At 41.9% G+C, this 17,250-nt stretch overlaps 1 protein-coding gene across 14 annotated transcripts in view; it reads right to left on the bottom strand.

Annotated features, from left to right (window-relative positions):
* The window catches only part of FOXP1 (forkhead box P1), a 625,706-nt gene that overhangs the window by 157,178 nt on the left and 451,278 nt on the right, over positions 1–17,250 (bottom strand). For 12 of the 14 annotated variants that reach the window (XM_044933847.2, XM_044933846.2, XM_044933848.2 and 9 more), the window contains one exon: positions 5,147–5,254. The exons of the other annotated variants lie outside the window; for them this stretch is intronic. In XM_044933847.2, coding sequence (XP_044789782.1) covers positions 5,147–5,254 — 108 coding nt within the window. The remainder of the gene's footprint in view (positions 1–5,146; positions 5,255–17,250) is intronic. 14 annotated transcript variants of the gene reach the window in all.

Here is a 17,250-nt window from a genome sequence, read left to right as displayed (position 1 = left end):
ACAGCCTACACTGGGCACAGAGACTCAGGGGGACTGGGGCTGGGTTGTGAGTTTGGTAGCATGCTAGTCAGTTTCACCCTAACTGGGGACCTGGACAATTTTGATACATTTTTCATTCTTTTGGTTCCAGATGACTTCATTCTCATCACTGCCTCCCATTCCTAGTAAATAAGTGCCATCTGTTATTTACAAATTACATTTTACATAAGCATGTTTGCCACTTTTGAGGTATTTACATCTCGAGTTCATAGCAGGTGCTTATATTTGGGGGTGAGGCATCCTATGAGGTACACTATGTTTAGCATGTTGATCAAGGTAGCCAACATTCAAAAAACATGTTTATCATAGTTTAAGAAACACCAATGTGTTTACCTAAAATATGGTTTGAGTAAATGTGCGCATATACATAAAAGCAAGCCAGTAGAAGAAAATTTTTTTTTTTTTTTTATGTAACACACTTAATCATGAGGCTTGAGATCAGTATTGACGCATGGAAGTCTTAAAAAAAATATGAAGCACTGTGGCATTTTAGGTCAGTTCAGTTCAGTCGCACAGTCCTCTCTGACTCTTTACGACCCCATGAATTGCAGCCCGCCAGGCCTCCCTGTCCATCATTATCTCCAGGAGTTCACTCAAACTCATGTCCATCGAGTCAGTGGTGCCATCCAGCCAGCTCATCCTCTGTCGTCCCCTTCTCCTCCTGCCCCCAATCCCTCCTAGCATCAGGGTCTTTTCCAATGAGTCAACTCTTCACATGAGGCAGCCAAAGTATTGGAGTTTCAGCTTTAGCATCAGTCCTTCCAAAGAACACCCAGGATTGATCTCCTTTAGGATGGACTGGTTGGATCTCCTTGTAGTCCAAGGGACTCTGAAGAGTCTTCTCCAACACCACGGTTCAAAAGCATCAATTCTTCAGCGCTCAGCTTTCTTCACAGTCCAACTCTCACATCCATACATGACCACTGGAAAAACCATAGCCTTGACTAGACAGACCTTTGTTGGCAAAGTAATGTCTCTGCTTTTGAATATGCTATCTAGGTTGGTCATAACTTTCCTTCCAAGGAGTAAGCGTCTTTTAATTTCGTGGCTGCATTTTAGGTCATGGGTCAGCAAATTTTAGTCCGGGGACCAAATCCAACCCATTATCTGTTTTTGTTCAGCCCATGAGATAAGAATGGTTTTTACTTATTTAAACAGTTGGGAGAATAACAACAAAAAAATTTTTTTGACGTGAAAATAACATGGAATGTAAGTTTCAGTGTCCACAAATAAAGTTTTATTGAAACACAGTCACATTCATCTGCTTCCGTATTACCTATAGCTGCTTTTAGGCCACAAAAGAGAGTTACGTACTTGTGACAGAGACTATTAATGCCTACAGCATTTCCTGCCTGGCCCTTTACAGGATAAGTTTGCCAACTTGTCATAGGCTGCTATCTGTAATCCAAGATTCTCAGAAGATTCTATGGGACACAATTTTATATAAACAGAGCTTTCAATCAGTTGGCCAGAATAATTTTAGACTTGAGCTAAGATGCAAGGATGTTACTAATTAGCTATTCTTAAAAGCTCAAACACATTTTTTTTATTTTCTGAGGAAGAACTGGGACAGGAAAACAGAATGTATCCACGTGCTCCTCTATCTGAAATTGTTTCAAACTACTTGCAAACGCTGAACACGTGTTTCTTCTTTCCACAGGTCATTTGTAGCTGTTCAGAGTGGATCTCATTCTAGAATGAGGCTCTCGGCACTCAGCACTCAGCACTCTGCATAAAGACAGCACATGCCCTATTGGGCAGTGGAGAAGGGCTGGTGGCTTCCTGTATGCCTGAAAAGCTGTCCCATTTCCAGCTTCAAAGGCTGCTCTGAGTCAGCCATCCTTCGTCTAGTTTCTTTTCCTAGATTCTCCCCACCCCTCAAGATCAAACTTGTTTCTCAGACAATTCCACAGACTAATCAACAGTCATTGTGCAGATTGGGTAGGAAGACAATCCAGCAATAAAAAGTCGTATGGGAAGTTTAGTAGGAAAGAAGTCATGTTCTCTCCTCTATTTTTCAACCTCTATAGACAATTCAAGTCCTCTAGAGAGCTTTTTCGCCTAATCTGCTATCTTGGTCCAACTCCATCAACTAATGACCATATTAACAGGAATACTCATCATGGAACCCAGTTTGAAGATCACTTTGTAGTATTACCCAGAAATGAGTGTGCAGGGAAACTCCATCACCCCCTTGCTCTGGACATGATAAGCATCCAGCACATGATGAAAAGCAGGTCTGCAGGTTACTTTAAGAAAAGAAATGACAGTGGCTGACAGAACTAGAAGCATTTGCACAGAGCCAACAACATTCCAAGGCAGTGAGTTTTCAAAAAAAAAAAAATGCAAAAAAAAAAAAAATATATATATAGTCAAGAAACAACAGTTAGAACCTTACATGGAACAACTGACTGGTTCAAAATTGGGAAAGGAGTATGACAAGGCTGTATATTGTTACCTGTTTATTTTACTTATATGAAGAATACATTATGAAAATGCCAGGCTGGATGAATCACAAGTTGGAATCCAGACTGCCAGGAGAAATAGCAACAACCTTATACATGAAGATGACACCACCCTTATGGCAGAAAATGAAGAGGAAGTAAAGAGCCTCTTGATAAAGGTGAAATGTGAGAGTGAAAAAGCTGGCTTAAAACTCAACATTCAGAAAACTAAGATCATGGCCTCCAGTCCCATCACTTCATGGCAATTAGAAGGGGAGAAAGTGAGAGCTGTGACAGATTTTATTTCCTTGGATTCCAATCACTGTGAATGGTGACTGTAGCCATGAAATTAAGACACGCTTGCTCCTTGGAAGGAAATTTTTGACAAACCTAGACAGCATATTAAAAAGCAAAGACATCACTTTGCCAACAAAGGTCTGAATAGTCACAGATATAGTTTTTCCAATAATCATGTATGGATGTGAGAGTTAGACCATAAAGAAGGCTGAACGGCAAAGAATTGATGCTTTCAAACTCTGGTGCTGAAGAACACCCTTGAGAATCCCTTGAACTTCACGGAGATTAAACGAGTCAATCCTAAAGGAAATCAACCCTGAATATTCATTGGAAGGACTGATGCTGAAGTTAAAGCTCCAATACTTTGGGCATCTGATGCAGAGTCCTCGTTACATTGGAAAAGACCCTGATGATGAAGGAAGAGGAGAAAAGGATGGCAGAAGATGAGATGGTTAGATAGCATCACTGACTCAATGGACATGAATTTGAGCAGGAGATAGTGAAGAACAGGGAAGTCTGGCATGCTGCAGTCCATGGGGTCACAAAAAGTTGAGAAAACAATATGCACAGAATTTACAAATGGAGCAACTTGGTTATCACAAGAAAATGGAAAAGTGAGCTAATCTCACAGAGGGAATTCAGCCATTATGAATATGAAAATATTAGGTGTCCAAGGAAAATTTCGATTCTAATGACTGTATAAATACTAGATACACAAAGAAAGATAGCGCCACAGCAGACTCTCAAGTCATTACTGGTGACATGGGGGCTTCCCTCGTAGTTCAGTTGGTAAAGAATCTGCCTGCAGTGCAGAAGACCCAGGTTCGATGCCTGGGTTGGGAAGATCCCCTGGAGAAGGAAATAGCAACCCACTCCAGTATGCTTGCCTGGAAAATCTCATGGACAGAGGAGCCTGGTGGGCTGCAGTCCATGGGGTCGCAAAGAGGCAGGCATGACTGAGCGACTAACACTTAAGTAAATAACAATCAAAAACACATTCTATTAGAACTTTAATACACAGAAAGTCACAAAAACCAGTGAAAAATCATCCAAGAACCTTTTCACCAGTCACTGTTTGGTCTAATCTGTGATGTACAAATAAAGACGTAGACTCTGTGCATTAGTTCACTGGTAGTTGATTCACTTGACCCCACCCCACTAAAAGCAGGTGGGGCTGACAAGCAATGCCTTACATTATCTGGGGTACTGGATTTGGATCAAGGACCTAGAAGAGAAAAGTTCTATGTAGCATCATCCACTCTCAGAGCTCTGACAGCTTCATAAAGCGTCCTATACTTCGAAGGTGTTCTAGAGCAGTGAGTATTTAGAGGGCATGGCTTTCTCCAAATGTGCCACAGCCTCTGCAAGTGAGTTTACGAGACAATAGCTGGACGGACATGGTAAAAAACTGGAGCAGAGACCATCCCACTCCTACAACTCTCCAAAACTACATGTTCAAGTTAAGACCAAAAGGGACACGAAACGGAAAAGTCAAAGTTCCCCATGGTCATCACTGTCCTAATTGCAAAGACAGAGCGATAAGCAGTGTTGCCCCCACCTGTGGGTGTGGGGAAAGACGAAGCCACCATACAGCGTCCCCTCCACCACTTGGACCACTGCAATTTCTTTACTGTCTCACACCAGCTCAAACCTCTAGATCTACTTCCAAGGCCAGTTTTCCCACATCCTTACTGATGTGATTTTATATCCTTTTTTTAAAAAAAAAATATTTATTTTTAATTATTTGGCTGCATAGAGTCTTAGTTGTAGCATGTGGGATCCAGTTCCCGGATCAGGGATCGAACCCAGCTCCCCTGTATTGGGAGCACAGAGTCTTAGCCACTGGACCACCAGGGAATTCCCTGGTTTTATATTAAGTTATACCTAAGATGGTGATCACTGTTATGACATTTAATAGTCATATATCCTTTGCTTTACTTTAAAATCTAACAAATAATGCAAAGACATGAGTACAGGTAAGTTGGGAGTGTGTCTGTGTTTGTATGGAAATGCAGGCAATCTATTAGAGTGTATTTTCTTAGGAGAAAAGATGACAAATGTCATTTCCTTTTTCTTTTTTAAAAACACCTCAGAAAAGGGAAGGAGAACAATTCTGCAGCTGTGCTTTTGCACCACGCCATGATTCACCAGCATTCATGTTGCTGCTGCTGCTAAGTCACTTCAGTCGTGTCCGACTCTGTGTGACCCCATAGACGGCAGCCCACCAGGCTCCCCCGTCCCTGGGATTCTCGAGGCAAGAACACTGGAGTGGGTTGCCGTTTCCTTCTCCAATGCATGAAAGTGAAAAGTGAAAGTCAAGTCTCAGTCGTATCCAACTCTTAGCGGCCCCATGGACTGCAGCCTACCAGGCTCCTCCATCCATGGGATTTTCCAGGGAAGAGTACTGGAGTGGGGTGCCATTGCCTTCTCCAAGTATTCATGCTACAGGGTTCAAACGCCATCTCATGCAGCCACTACAAGAGACACAGAAATACCACAAGGTAGACAGGAGGAGGCATTTTGCTATAAGCCCCACCCCCAAAGGAAACTTAGGAAGCAGAAAAAGGGTCAGTAAACCCTATATTCACTTGCAGTTATGAATAACCTTTTTTATTTTAAGGTGTGTATAAGATGCTTCCTGCCAAATAAGGAAAGAGTTAGGAATTTTCATAAGACAGAAAAAGGACATCTATGATCCTCTTGCAAAAGCAGCTGAAATAAGTTTAATGACCACAGTCAGTCAGAAAGTCTGTTTGAAGTCTTATATAAGAGGGGAGAAAAAGCCCCACCATCACACTCTTACTCCATATACCTATTAACACAGGGCCCTATAACCACCTTGCTGAGGCCTCGGTTGGCTGCTCCTGGCTGGAGTCAGTGCCAGACGCTGAATCACCACCACCGAGTCTCAGGCACCTGAGTTGTGTTTGGAAGGATTCCATTCAAGCACTGCCCAAGCCTGAGCCTGTCTAGCTTATGAGAGTTGACAAGACCACAGCCTGGGGTGCTGTGACTGGAGGCAGCATGAGCATTGCAATGAAGTCAAACAGAAGTCAAGTTTATTACAGAATGTCTAAAATGTTAAGCTGGATGCTGCAGCAAATCCATTTCCCCTTGTTAAGGAAGGACCAGACTGTATCCAAAAATGAGTAAATACACTGGCCTGGTCCTTTTCCATGGTTCCAAAGTAGAAACGGGGTTTGGGGGGGGGGGTCAAATGCAAGAATAAATGAATCAAAGGGATCTATGAACTCACTGTAATAACCTGCTGTTTTCTGCAATTGCTTTTTATGAGGGTGCAGCCCGGTGACTCTCATTATGAATAATCCAGATTCTTATCTTTTCATACCTTGGAGTGAGACTTGCTAATTTTGAAAGCTGCAGAAAAACCAGGCTGGAATCATGCTCAAATAAAGAAGAATTTCCTATGATTTTACTAGTAACACTGGACTTATTTTCAGCCCAAGCAAATGATGCTATATCCCCTTTTCTTCTTGTGACGTAAACCACATGTACTTCTGATGCTCTAAAAGGAACTTAAACCCTTAGAATAATTCACCTTTGCTAATTACCTTTCTTTCCTTAATTGAATTTTAGTCAAAGAAACAAGAGGGAGAACCAAGTTCAGCTGAGATAAAAGACAAAAGAAAGAAACAGAAATGGGAAGAGGAGAAAGATCAAAATGGACTAATAATCTAAAATTTGGAGCTAATTGTGATTTGCCTGGTGGTCCAGTGGCTAAGCTGCAGTGCTGCAAGTGCAAGGGCCTGAGCGTGACCCCTGGTAGAAGAACTAGATCCCACATGCTGCAACTAAAGACCCCACGTGTCGCAACTAAAAGACCCCACGTGTCGCAACTAAAAGACCCCACGTGTCGCAACTAAGACCTGCTACAGCCAAAAGAATACTTAGGAAAAAAAAGTTTGGAACTACTCACTCTTGGCCAAAGTTAGCCTAGATAGAAGAATCCAAGTATTTTCTAATAATTTACACTTTCAAAGCAGTCATTTCAAACAGCAAAGATCACACCTGCATAAGAACTTAAAGAAATGAGGAACATCTAGAAACAGGGGGCAAGGGGAAACTAATAACTCCCCATGTTTTAAATTACTAAAATAAAAATGATGTACTGGACTGCTTACTATGTGCCAGGCACTATGCCAGTTAGTTGCTTTACACTTAAAAAAAAATTTTTTTTTCTTTTGTTCCCAAGCATTTCTAAGGCAAGCAAGGGAAACATTTATAATTATCGATGTAAAATGGAAAAGCTAAGATGGTGAGGTTTGGTGACTTGCCCAAGGTCACAAGTCTAGTGAGTGGTTAGGAGAGAAATACAAAAACAAACAAACATTGTCTTCTGAGAACTTGATACTCACATTCTACCAAGGTCAATGATTAGACCAAATATGGCCAAGTGTAATTCTGGCATATGGACACACAGTCCTCTGGAGCCAAAAAGGCACAAATGAATGTGCACCCCACTGCCTTGGGGATGAAAGAAAAAGCCTTCCACAGTATCACACGTCCCAGTGTATTTGCCTCTTTTCCCCACACTGAAGACTTGCTTTTTTTTTTCCCAACCAGATCTTCCTGTTCCCAGGACTCTTGGAGTCACAGTCACATCTGTAATTCTCTCGTGTTCTCTGCCTGCATTTACCTGGCATCCAAGTATCTTCTCCATTTAAACTTTACCCTTCCCAGGCAAATATTCCAAGATCTCATCTATAAATAGAATTGTAAAGAGTTGAATTCAAAGAAGCAGAGTAGGATGGTGGTTGCCAGAGGCTGGAAGGAGGGGAGACAGGCAAGGTACTCGTCAAAGGCCACGAAGGTTCAGAGATGAATAAGCTCTGCGAATGTAACCTATAGCACCATGACTATACTCAGTAATACTATACTACATGCGTGGAGTTTTCCAAGAGGATACATCTTAAATCCTCTCACTATATACACAAAAGGGTAATTATATAGAGGTGATGGACAAGCTATTTAATTTCAGTGTGGTGATCTTTTTGCAATGTACAGCTATATGAGAACAAGCTGTACACCTTAATACACATACCATTTCTTTATGTCAAACTTATCTCAATAAAGTTGTTTGAAAAGTAAAATATCTTAAAAAAAAAATAACACATTCTACCTTTTCCTAAAATCTCATCCAATTTCTTCAGGTAGTGGAATCCTTCCCTTGGGACCCCAGGGAGCAGAGGTGCCTGTGAGTGCCGCCAGCATCCTGGGTCTCTACTGCTAGGAGGGCCATCCCCAAGCAGGCAGACAGGAAGATCTCCAAAAGCCCCTCACAATTATCGACCCAGGGTGAACCATCTGATGCTGATGCTGTCACCATCATCCTCTGACGCTGATCCTTTCTTCAAGCCCCAGTAGGGACATGTCCCCGTTGCATGGGTTCAACTGAGCCAAGCTCGGACTTTTGCAGAAAGAGCTGTTCGTACAGCAAACAAAGGGGACGCTGAGCTGAGAGAGGACAGATTTCAGTTTGACTGAAGTCCAGCTGCAGTTTATGCAGTCCAACACCTGTGTCTCTGCTCCCCCTTTGTTTAAGTTCAATCCACCTTTCTCCACATTCCAGGCGGGGCGAGTCCAATAGGATTTCTGGCCCTTGTGCTTACAATCCACTGTAGATTCTCACATTCTACTATAGCTCCCTGTTACTTGTCTAAGTGGTGGTGGGGGTGTTAAGTGATTGAGAACTTCTAGGATCTACTCTGTTACCCACTTCCAAATACACAATACAGTATTATTAACTTTAGTCACCATGCTGTATGTGACATCCTCAAAACTTATCTTTATAGCTTTTGACAAACCACCCATTTCCCTAATCCTCAAACTCTGGCAATCACCCACCTGTTCTTTGTTTTTATGAGTTTTTTTTTTTATGAGTATCATGTTAAATTCCACATACAAGTAAGATTATAACTATTTGTCTTTCTCTGACTTATTTTACTTAGCAGGACGTTCTAAAGACCCACCCATGTTGCTAAAAATGACAGGATTTCCTTTTTATGGGTGAATATTATTCCCTGTGTATGTATGTCACATACATATATGTGTATATATGTGTGTACATACATACACATACATATACATATGTGCATACATATATATACACATACATCATTCATCTATCAAAGGACATTTAGGTTTTGTTTTTCCATATCTTGGCTACTGTACATAATGCTGCAATGAACATGGGGCTGTAGATATTTTTTCCAGGTAATGATTTCATTTCCTTTGGGTACATACCCAGAAGTGGAATTGCTCGATTGTATGACAGCCCTATTTTTAATTTTTTGAGGAACTTCCACACTGTTTTCCATAGTGGTTGTACCATTTTACATTCCCCCTAGCAGTGCAGAAGAGTTTGCCATTCTTCATATCCTCACAAACTCTTTGTTATTTATTGTCTTCTTGATAAGAGTCATTCTAATGGGTGTGAAGTGACATCTTACTGTGGCTTTGATCTGCATTTCCAATTAAATGTATCCTAAAAACTTGTGATTCCTGGCTGGTGGGGATAGGGAAGATACTAATGTAAGTTGCCATTCTGTGAGTATATATTGCCTGACAACTACTGAACAGTGCTGGTACACGATCTCATTTAATTTTCACAGTCCTTTAAAGCAGTATTATACCCAGTTAACATATACGGAAACCTAGGAACAGAGAGGTTAAATTCTACAGATTATGTGAGATAAACACAACCCTTAGCACAGCACCTATACATGACAATTACTTATTTAATGGAAACTAGTGCTACAGCCAGAGAAGGCGATGGCACCCCACTCCAGTACTCTTGCCTGGAAAATCCCATGGACGGAGGAGCCTGGTAGGATGCAGTTCATGGGGTCGCTAAGAGTCGGATACCACTCTGAGCGACTTCACTTTCCCTTTTCACTTTCATGCACTGGAGAAGGAAATGGCAACCCACTCCGGTGTTCTTGCCTGGAGAGTCCCAGGGACGGGGGAGCCTGGTGGGCTGCCGCCTGTGGGTCGCACAGAGTCGGACACGACTGAAGCGACGCAGCAGCAGCAGCAGCAGCAGTGCTACAGTACGCAGCCCCATAAATGAGAAAAGATATTTTGTGGGAAACAAAGATTCTTCTTCCCCAGTGATCTCAATCCACTCACTGGCTTAGCCCCTTTAGAGAGACACTGAGAAAACCAGAGTATTGTCTCATGAGCCCAGAGGAATCTCGGTATCCGGCTTGGCTATAAATTGTTTTATGTAGACAGAAAGCTTATCGAGTATGCCCAAGGTCACAAAGTCTAGCTTAGAATACCTTCCTTTATACTTCAAGAATGACATAACTCAAAAAGGCCACTAATGTACACATCCATGGACTTGGAATTCCTGCATTCACATGGGAGCTGCATTCACACGCTAGACAGGACAGATCATTACAGAAAAATTTAGAAATATCTAGAAGAATACAGTGAGTTAATCTAAGCAACCCTCAAAGGAACTTTGTAGTGACCTTTTGGAAGATCTGATAACTCTGGTCAAGAAATTAAGAAATATTTTCTCAAAAGGGAGGTTAAAAACAAAACTGTGTTCATCAGATGGACAACAGTGTTCACAGACTTGTGCTCATGGGCTAACAGTGATCTTCAAACTTCTGGTCACTGCAGCTTAAGGTGGAACTTGAGTCTCCAGGCATGAGGAAACAGGGATTCCCTGGGAATTTGGGGGAATTACTGACCTTGGGAGAGGCATAGCACTTCCAAAGAAAGACAGGTTTACTTTATAAAACATTAATGTACTTCTACAGAAGCAGCACATGGTCATGAAATGTCCATCAGTCATTCTGGCTGATTTGAATCCCAGCTCCACCACTTGCAACCTGTGTGACTCTAGACAAGTTACCTAATCTCTCTATGCCTCAGTTTCTTCAACTGTTAAAATGAGAAGAAATAACAGTCCATATATCATAATTAATATATACAACATGCACAGCCTAGGATCTGATGTCGAATAAGTGCTTAAGTTTTAAGTTGGAGAAAGATAAATAGTATATGACATCACTTATATGTGGAATTTTAAAAAGTGACACCAATGAATTTACTTATAAAACAGAAATAGACTCAGAGACATAGAAAACAAACTTATGATTAGCAAAGTGGGAGGGACAGATAAATTAGGAGTTTGGGATTAACATATACACAGTTTTATATATAAATATATATATAATAAAACAAACAAGGATCTACCATATAGCACAGGGAACTATATTAAATATCTTGTAATAACCTATAGTAGAAAAGAACTGGAAAAAGGATGCACATGTGCAGGCATGCTAAGTGGCTTCAGTCATGTCCGACTCTTTGCGACCCCATGGACTGTAGCCCACCAGGCTGCTCTGTCCATGCGATTCTCCAGGCAAGAAGACTGGAGTGGGTTGCCATGCCCTCCTCCAAGGAATCTTTCTGACCCAGGGATCAAACTCACATCCCTTATACCTCCTGCATTAGCAGGTTGGTTCTTTACCATTTGCACCACCTGGGAAGTCCAAAAAAGCATACATACATATATATACATATGTGTGTGTATAGAGAGATTCTGTACAGCACTGAATCACCGCCAGGCACACCTGAAACAAATGCAACACTGGAAATCAACTAGACTTCAAGTTTAGAAAAGCACTTAAAAATGATTACTCCTCTTAGAAGATACGAAAAATGCGTAAGTTAATTCAGAAAATAAAAAGTCAACTGTAATAGCCTCATCTACACATGATACCCTGCCAACATTTGGGGGCATGCTTATGTAAATTACTTTTCTGAAGCAAAACTGGAATCATCATTTACACACTTTTGAAAATCATTTTTTCAAATTAAAAACATTCTTTGAATGGAGATTTTTCAAACTTAATTTCTATGTTCAGCTTCCAACAAACAAACAGTTCTGGGAGCCAAACAACCTAAATTCTACCCCCACCCTATTCTAGAAACCTTCCAGAAAAGGTCTCAACGTAGACTTAAAACTGCAGATGGCATGTGACTAATTTTTATTTTGTTAGGTAGTAACCATAGGAAGGAACCCAAGACACATGAGAATTCAAGAATCACACAGCAACACTGAGGGTTAACAGAACGTTTCAAATCTTTTGCCCCCAAGCCCACAACCACAGAGTAACTTCTCACTTTGCACAGCCAATGAGCAGTGTCTGTTTTTTTTGCAAAGAACCAACTAACTTGATTTTTGTGGAAGTTAAATCGCCAACATCACGTTGAGTTAAAGCGAAACAAAACAAAAATCAAATTTTTAGCCCTATCTGTATCCAAAAAAACAAACAAACCCAAAAAACTCCTAACTTTGATGCTGAAGAGATTATAAGTCAGCATGATTACTCTCCAGCAGTTCCTCCCTTCCATCTCCATCAACACCACGCACTAGATTTATTTTCCAGTCCAGTTTCTTCATGGCAAAATACTTTCTCATGAGACTGCCTGTGGTCAGGGCTGAGTATGTCACAGGAAAAATGTTCCTCATGGCATCTAGATCATACCCTTTTCAGGTCTTGCCTGACCATGAAATACAGACACACCCGGAAATTATAAACTATTTTAACAAGAGGACGTTTTCCCACCTCAAAAGAGGGATCATCTTCACAGCCTACCTATGTCCCAAGGGTGTTCCGAGTATTAATGAGTTAGCATTAGTCAGGCACTTTGATTTGTACAGACAAAAGGCTCTGTATAAGTACAAAGTATCATGATCCAACTCAAGTGCCTTTCGGAGAGTCACCCAAAGTGACGAAGACAGGCAGTGGAAAGGTTAGTGCTTCTATGGTTGTCCTCTCCAGCACGAAGCCACCTCCCAGGCACAGGCAAGCAGGGCGATCCTGATGGAAGCTACACTGTGTTTGAGGGTTGACTGCACTGTTCCCTTATATAGTCAATGGAGAGGGAATCCCTCTGTGTTGATATTTCCAATTCACATTCCAAGACAGTATAGGCAACAAAACAGATTTTCAGCTGTGGTTTATAAGGGCTTGATATGACCAGGCCAGGCACTATGCTAGGATCGTTTGTTCAGGGTGTGGACACAGGGGGCAGCCCCTGCACAAAATCATGCTGCAGTTATTACAAAACGTGCCCGTCTGTGCATGTACATGTAGGTCAGTGCGTGCCTATGTATAAAGAATGTCGCCAGGCACTGATGCAAGCCCTGCCAGAAGATGAAAACAAAGAGAAAACATTTTTTTTTGGTTTGCTTGTTTAAAAAAAATGTACATTTCATGTAGAGACCTTCCCAAGGTCTCTAGAGGACTTGATCTGAGACAGCCAACAGCCCTGCAGGTCATAACAGTAAAGATGGAAAGATGTTTTGAGGGTATCTTGGAAACCTACAAGTAGACTCTCTGAAGGATACCACCTGCCTGACACGTTTTAAGAGAGAAGCAAAAGTTGGCCACTAATAAAATGTTGCTGCTCACTGATTACAGAAATTCTGGTATATTTTCCTTTAACTGAGCTGTTTATGTTTCAACGGAAAGTCATAATATAGCCTTCAACAAAACTGTAAGAACTGCTGATTTACCCAATGGCATCGTTATTTAAAACACACACGCACACAAACACACTCTCTCTCTCTCACTCACACACATCATAAAAACAGAGCTACTGAGGCAGGCAGAACTAAGGAAAGCATCTAGAAAAGCCAAACTACAGAACAACTAATCCTGGGAAATCCTGTGCCATAAAATCATCCACCGCAATAGATTAATTCTCAGTAACAGCTGGGCAGACTCTCAGAAGGCATATAGGCTCCTGAGTCTTAAGGGTTAACTTGGTTGCCTTTAGAAAAAAGAAAATGACACATATAATTTCCTTTTATCATAAAACAATGCATTTATTATTTTCTGTATGTCTGTTAAAGGGCATGGCTTTCTGAGTGGAAAACAAAACAGAACTTGGTCACATGTTTATTTGCTTCAGCTACTCCCTTCCCCTTCTGATAAATAATCAAACATGCCATCCAGAAAAAACAAAACCAGCGAGCTGGGAAATTTGATGGTCATCAAATAGACTGCGATACCAAGAAAAGCAGCCCACTGTTCCCACACTGGGTTTTCGGCCCCCACACCTACACTAACATCTGAGTAAATATCTCCAGTCACTCTTTCCATTTTCCCTGCAATTACTCCTACTGTTATACAAATTGTCCTTAAGGCAGTCTCAAACATAATTTTTTTTTTCCTCACAAAGTAGAACAACTTCTGAACATGAAAAAGTCAGCCTAGCAAGAGCCATACACATATACACACACATGCACTTACTTATTTTATATATAGAAATGTTTCTTCCTTGAGAGGTGGGGGGACAATGGCCGAGCCTACTTCTTTTTCTGTTCTAATAGATGGCTGATTTAGAGGTTAAAATTTAAGTATATTTAGTCTGGGGACTAACAAACAAGGTTTAGAGTAGTAACAATTCCCTTCAGATCAAAAGAGCTAATTTTCTACTTCCTGTCTATTCCCTGACCAGTACATAGTAAAAAAAAAAAAAAAAAAATTAGCACCTGGCTTACCAGTTATACCAAAGTTGGGGGTCAGGGTTGGGGGAGGGGTGTGGGGAGAGGGGAGGGGAGCCCAAGGGATGTCCACAGCAGACAGGAAAAGGTGGAACCTTATTTAAAAAAATGACAAGCCATGTGTCGAAAAAGTCATTTCAAGAGAAAGGACCCAGGAGCAACCACATGGCTCTTGGGCACAGAGAGAAGCAGCAGCCCTGGTCGGAGGGCTCTCCCTGCCATCCTAATTATCCACGATGAGCATTCTGAAAAGACCCTTCCCACATCAAAGTTAACAACCATCTCAGAAAGTGAGGCGGGCTTTCTCTTTCCTTTTCGCAGTTCACTCCATTTAAACAATAGTAATATGAATGAGATAATGACCGTGCTTGTTTCAGCAGTCTGACTTTTATTGGCATGAAATTGGTACAAATATTATCAAGACCGATGCACAAACGACGACGGGGTCACGACGCATGCATCGAGGACAAGCCGGCAGACGCAGAATTACCAAGGCACCGTCCCCACACCCCCCGACTCCTGGTGATAACAGGAAGGAAAAGAAGGCGACACAAAACACCATCACAAATAAGCAGAGCAAGGTTCTCATCTCTGTTCAAGCCCCTAAACCGGTCCTGACAACCCGCGGCTGCTGACTTAGCTGAGAATACCCGAAGACACATTTGAAAGCAAGACTGAATCACTAAGGAGTTAGAAAGAACCGGTCCTCTCAAGGCTCTAAAAAGAAAAACGGCTTTGATGGGGGTGGGAGGGTGGTGGGGGGGAAGAACAGTAAACAAGTTGGATCATCTAATTTTGCCCTTCAGAGAATGTCTGTGCAGGAGTGGATCCCTACTTTTAAAAGTTTCACCCAGCAAAATGTTCCGTTTTTTTTTTTTTTTTTTCCTTTCCTTTCCTTTTCCTCTGGACACTTACAGAGAAAATGAAGACTTTGACCGAGAGAGCTCGCACTGTCTGCCTCTGGATTTCCGTCTTCTTGCTGTCGATGGTTCTGGCTGTTTCTGTGAAGCGGGGGTTGCCGAGTGGTAAAAAAGATGTTTGAATAAACAGGAAGTCCTGTGCGGCTGAAGTACACTCGAGGAGAAAACACACTGGAACATTGCCCTTTGTAGGCAACCTCAGGGACGCTTGCCTCCACAGTAGCTGCCCGGGCTCTCACTAAATGACAAAGAAACCGCAAGAATTCCTCAAGTAATTCTTCACTTTCAAAGTTGAAAGATCAGTTGGAGCTTGCAGGTAATTTTCAAAGTTGCATTTAGCACTTAAAGAAATCTATTCAGACTACACTGTATCTAAATCACTCCAGGTCTGCAAGCATGGACAGAGCATCAGAATTGCGCCCTGGCTAGTCCAAGCCCTAGCCAAACACAGCTCATTCACCCAGCCGAACACACAGCGACACGGGTTCTGGAAAACCTGCTCATGAGATATTTTTGTGATGACATTAACATAGGCAGGATGCCTCAAAGGGGGGGGAGAAAAAAGGAAGAAAGAAAATTCAGATTCTGCAGACTTTAGAGGATTTTGTCACATGTATTTTTAAAGAACACATCGCCTGCATTCCAGGGACATGCCCTTGAGCTTGCTTTTGCTGCTTTTCCTTTTCTCTGCAATCAACCCAACTACCTGTTTATCTCCAGATGCCTGGTTTGTCTACATGAACACTCTGGAACCCTCCCCAAACTAATTATCAAAGTCCTGTCTTCCGTCACCCGAGTAACTTGACAGATATTGTGAAGAAAAGTAAACTGCTGAAGGCAGAGAAGTCAGCTTGAAAAATAGGATGAAGAGTTGAACAGCCACATTCAAAGAAAGAAAAAAAAAGAAGGGAAAGACAAGGGGGAGGGGGAAGAGGAAGAAAAAGGATCCCTTCTAAAAATGCACCGCTGCTGTGGCAATCTTCCTCTGCCATGGAAGCAACTGATTCGTTACTGAGCGTGGAGTGCTGGACTGTCTGTCATCCAGGTGCTAATACTCGGCGAAAATAACTCACTGGGAACTGTCAGTGGGATGTTTACATAGGCCCCAATCTTTTCTTCATAGAAGGAAATTTTTTACTGGAATTCATCTTCTTTTGATCTCACATTCAAAGCAACGGCAGCTTGATAGACATTCAAGTCTGAAAGCAAATCCAGACGCTGAAGATAAACCGCCAGAATATGACAGGCAGAAGCATCTAAAGCTTATAAAAACCAAGAGAACAGCATGTCGCCTGAGTATTACAATAGCAGAAATCAAGAGGCATATTAGGTGGAACTGATCAGCCACAAAAACAGTTCAAAAGGCAGATCAGAGAAACAGAGGATAAGGCTAGGAGGAAAAAAAAAGGGGAGGGGGGATCTGGTTTACTGCCTTACCTCCCTTCTGAGCCCTGCAGCTCTTAGATGCCTGCCTCTCCACTTTTAGAAGGGGTGGAGTGTCCAATTCAAATGTTCCTGTTTAACTCAGCCAGTCTAGTTACAAACGCTGCAAATGACTTCCTAGCAATCCATTTCCAAGGGGCAAGGGAAACAGACCTTCACCGTGCTCAGTGTCCAGCATGCTGCATGGTATTAGCGTCATCTGCATCTGATCTGTAATGCAGTTTCAAAAGGCACATAGCCTGGGCGCCAGGAAAGCCAGCCCTCAACAGAAGAGCTCTAGTGCTTTGAGCCCTGTGCGAGACCTCTAAGCAGTCCGGTTACCTAAAAATGGCTCATTACCGAATGAATAGGAATGCTCCAGACTCCGTCACACAGATAGATGTGTTCAGGGCGATGGATAGAGAACTGTTCAACACCTACTCGCTTTGGAGTCAACTAAGGCAATTTCATAAAGGAATTATGGCAAGAACATTCTTAGAGGCACACAATTATTTCTTTTAAAAATAAGCCGCTTACTCTAATTAAAGTCAGTGCGTATAATGAAAAAGTAATT

The sequence above is a fragment of the Bubalus bubalis genome, chromosome 21 (assembly GCF_019923935.1).
Source record: "Bubalus bubalis isolate 160015118507 breed Murrah chromosome 21, NDDB_SH_1, whole genome shotgun sequence".
Classification (NCBI taxonomy): domain Eukaryota; kingdom Metazoa; phylum Chordata; class Mammalia; order Artiodactyla; family Bovidae; genus Bubalus; species Bubalus bubalis.
The sequence above is the reverse complement of the archived record's forward strand: the minus strand, read 5'-3'. Positions and strand labels throughout refer to the sequence as shown.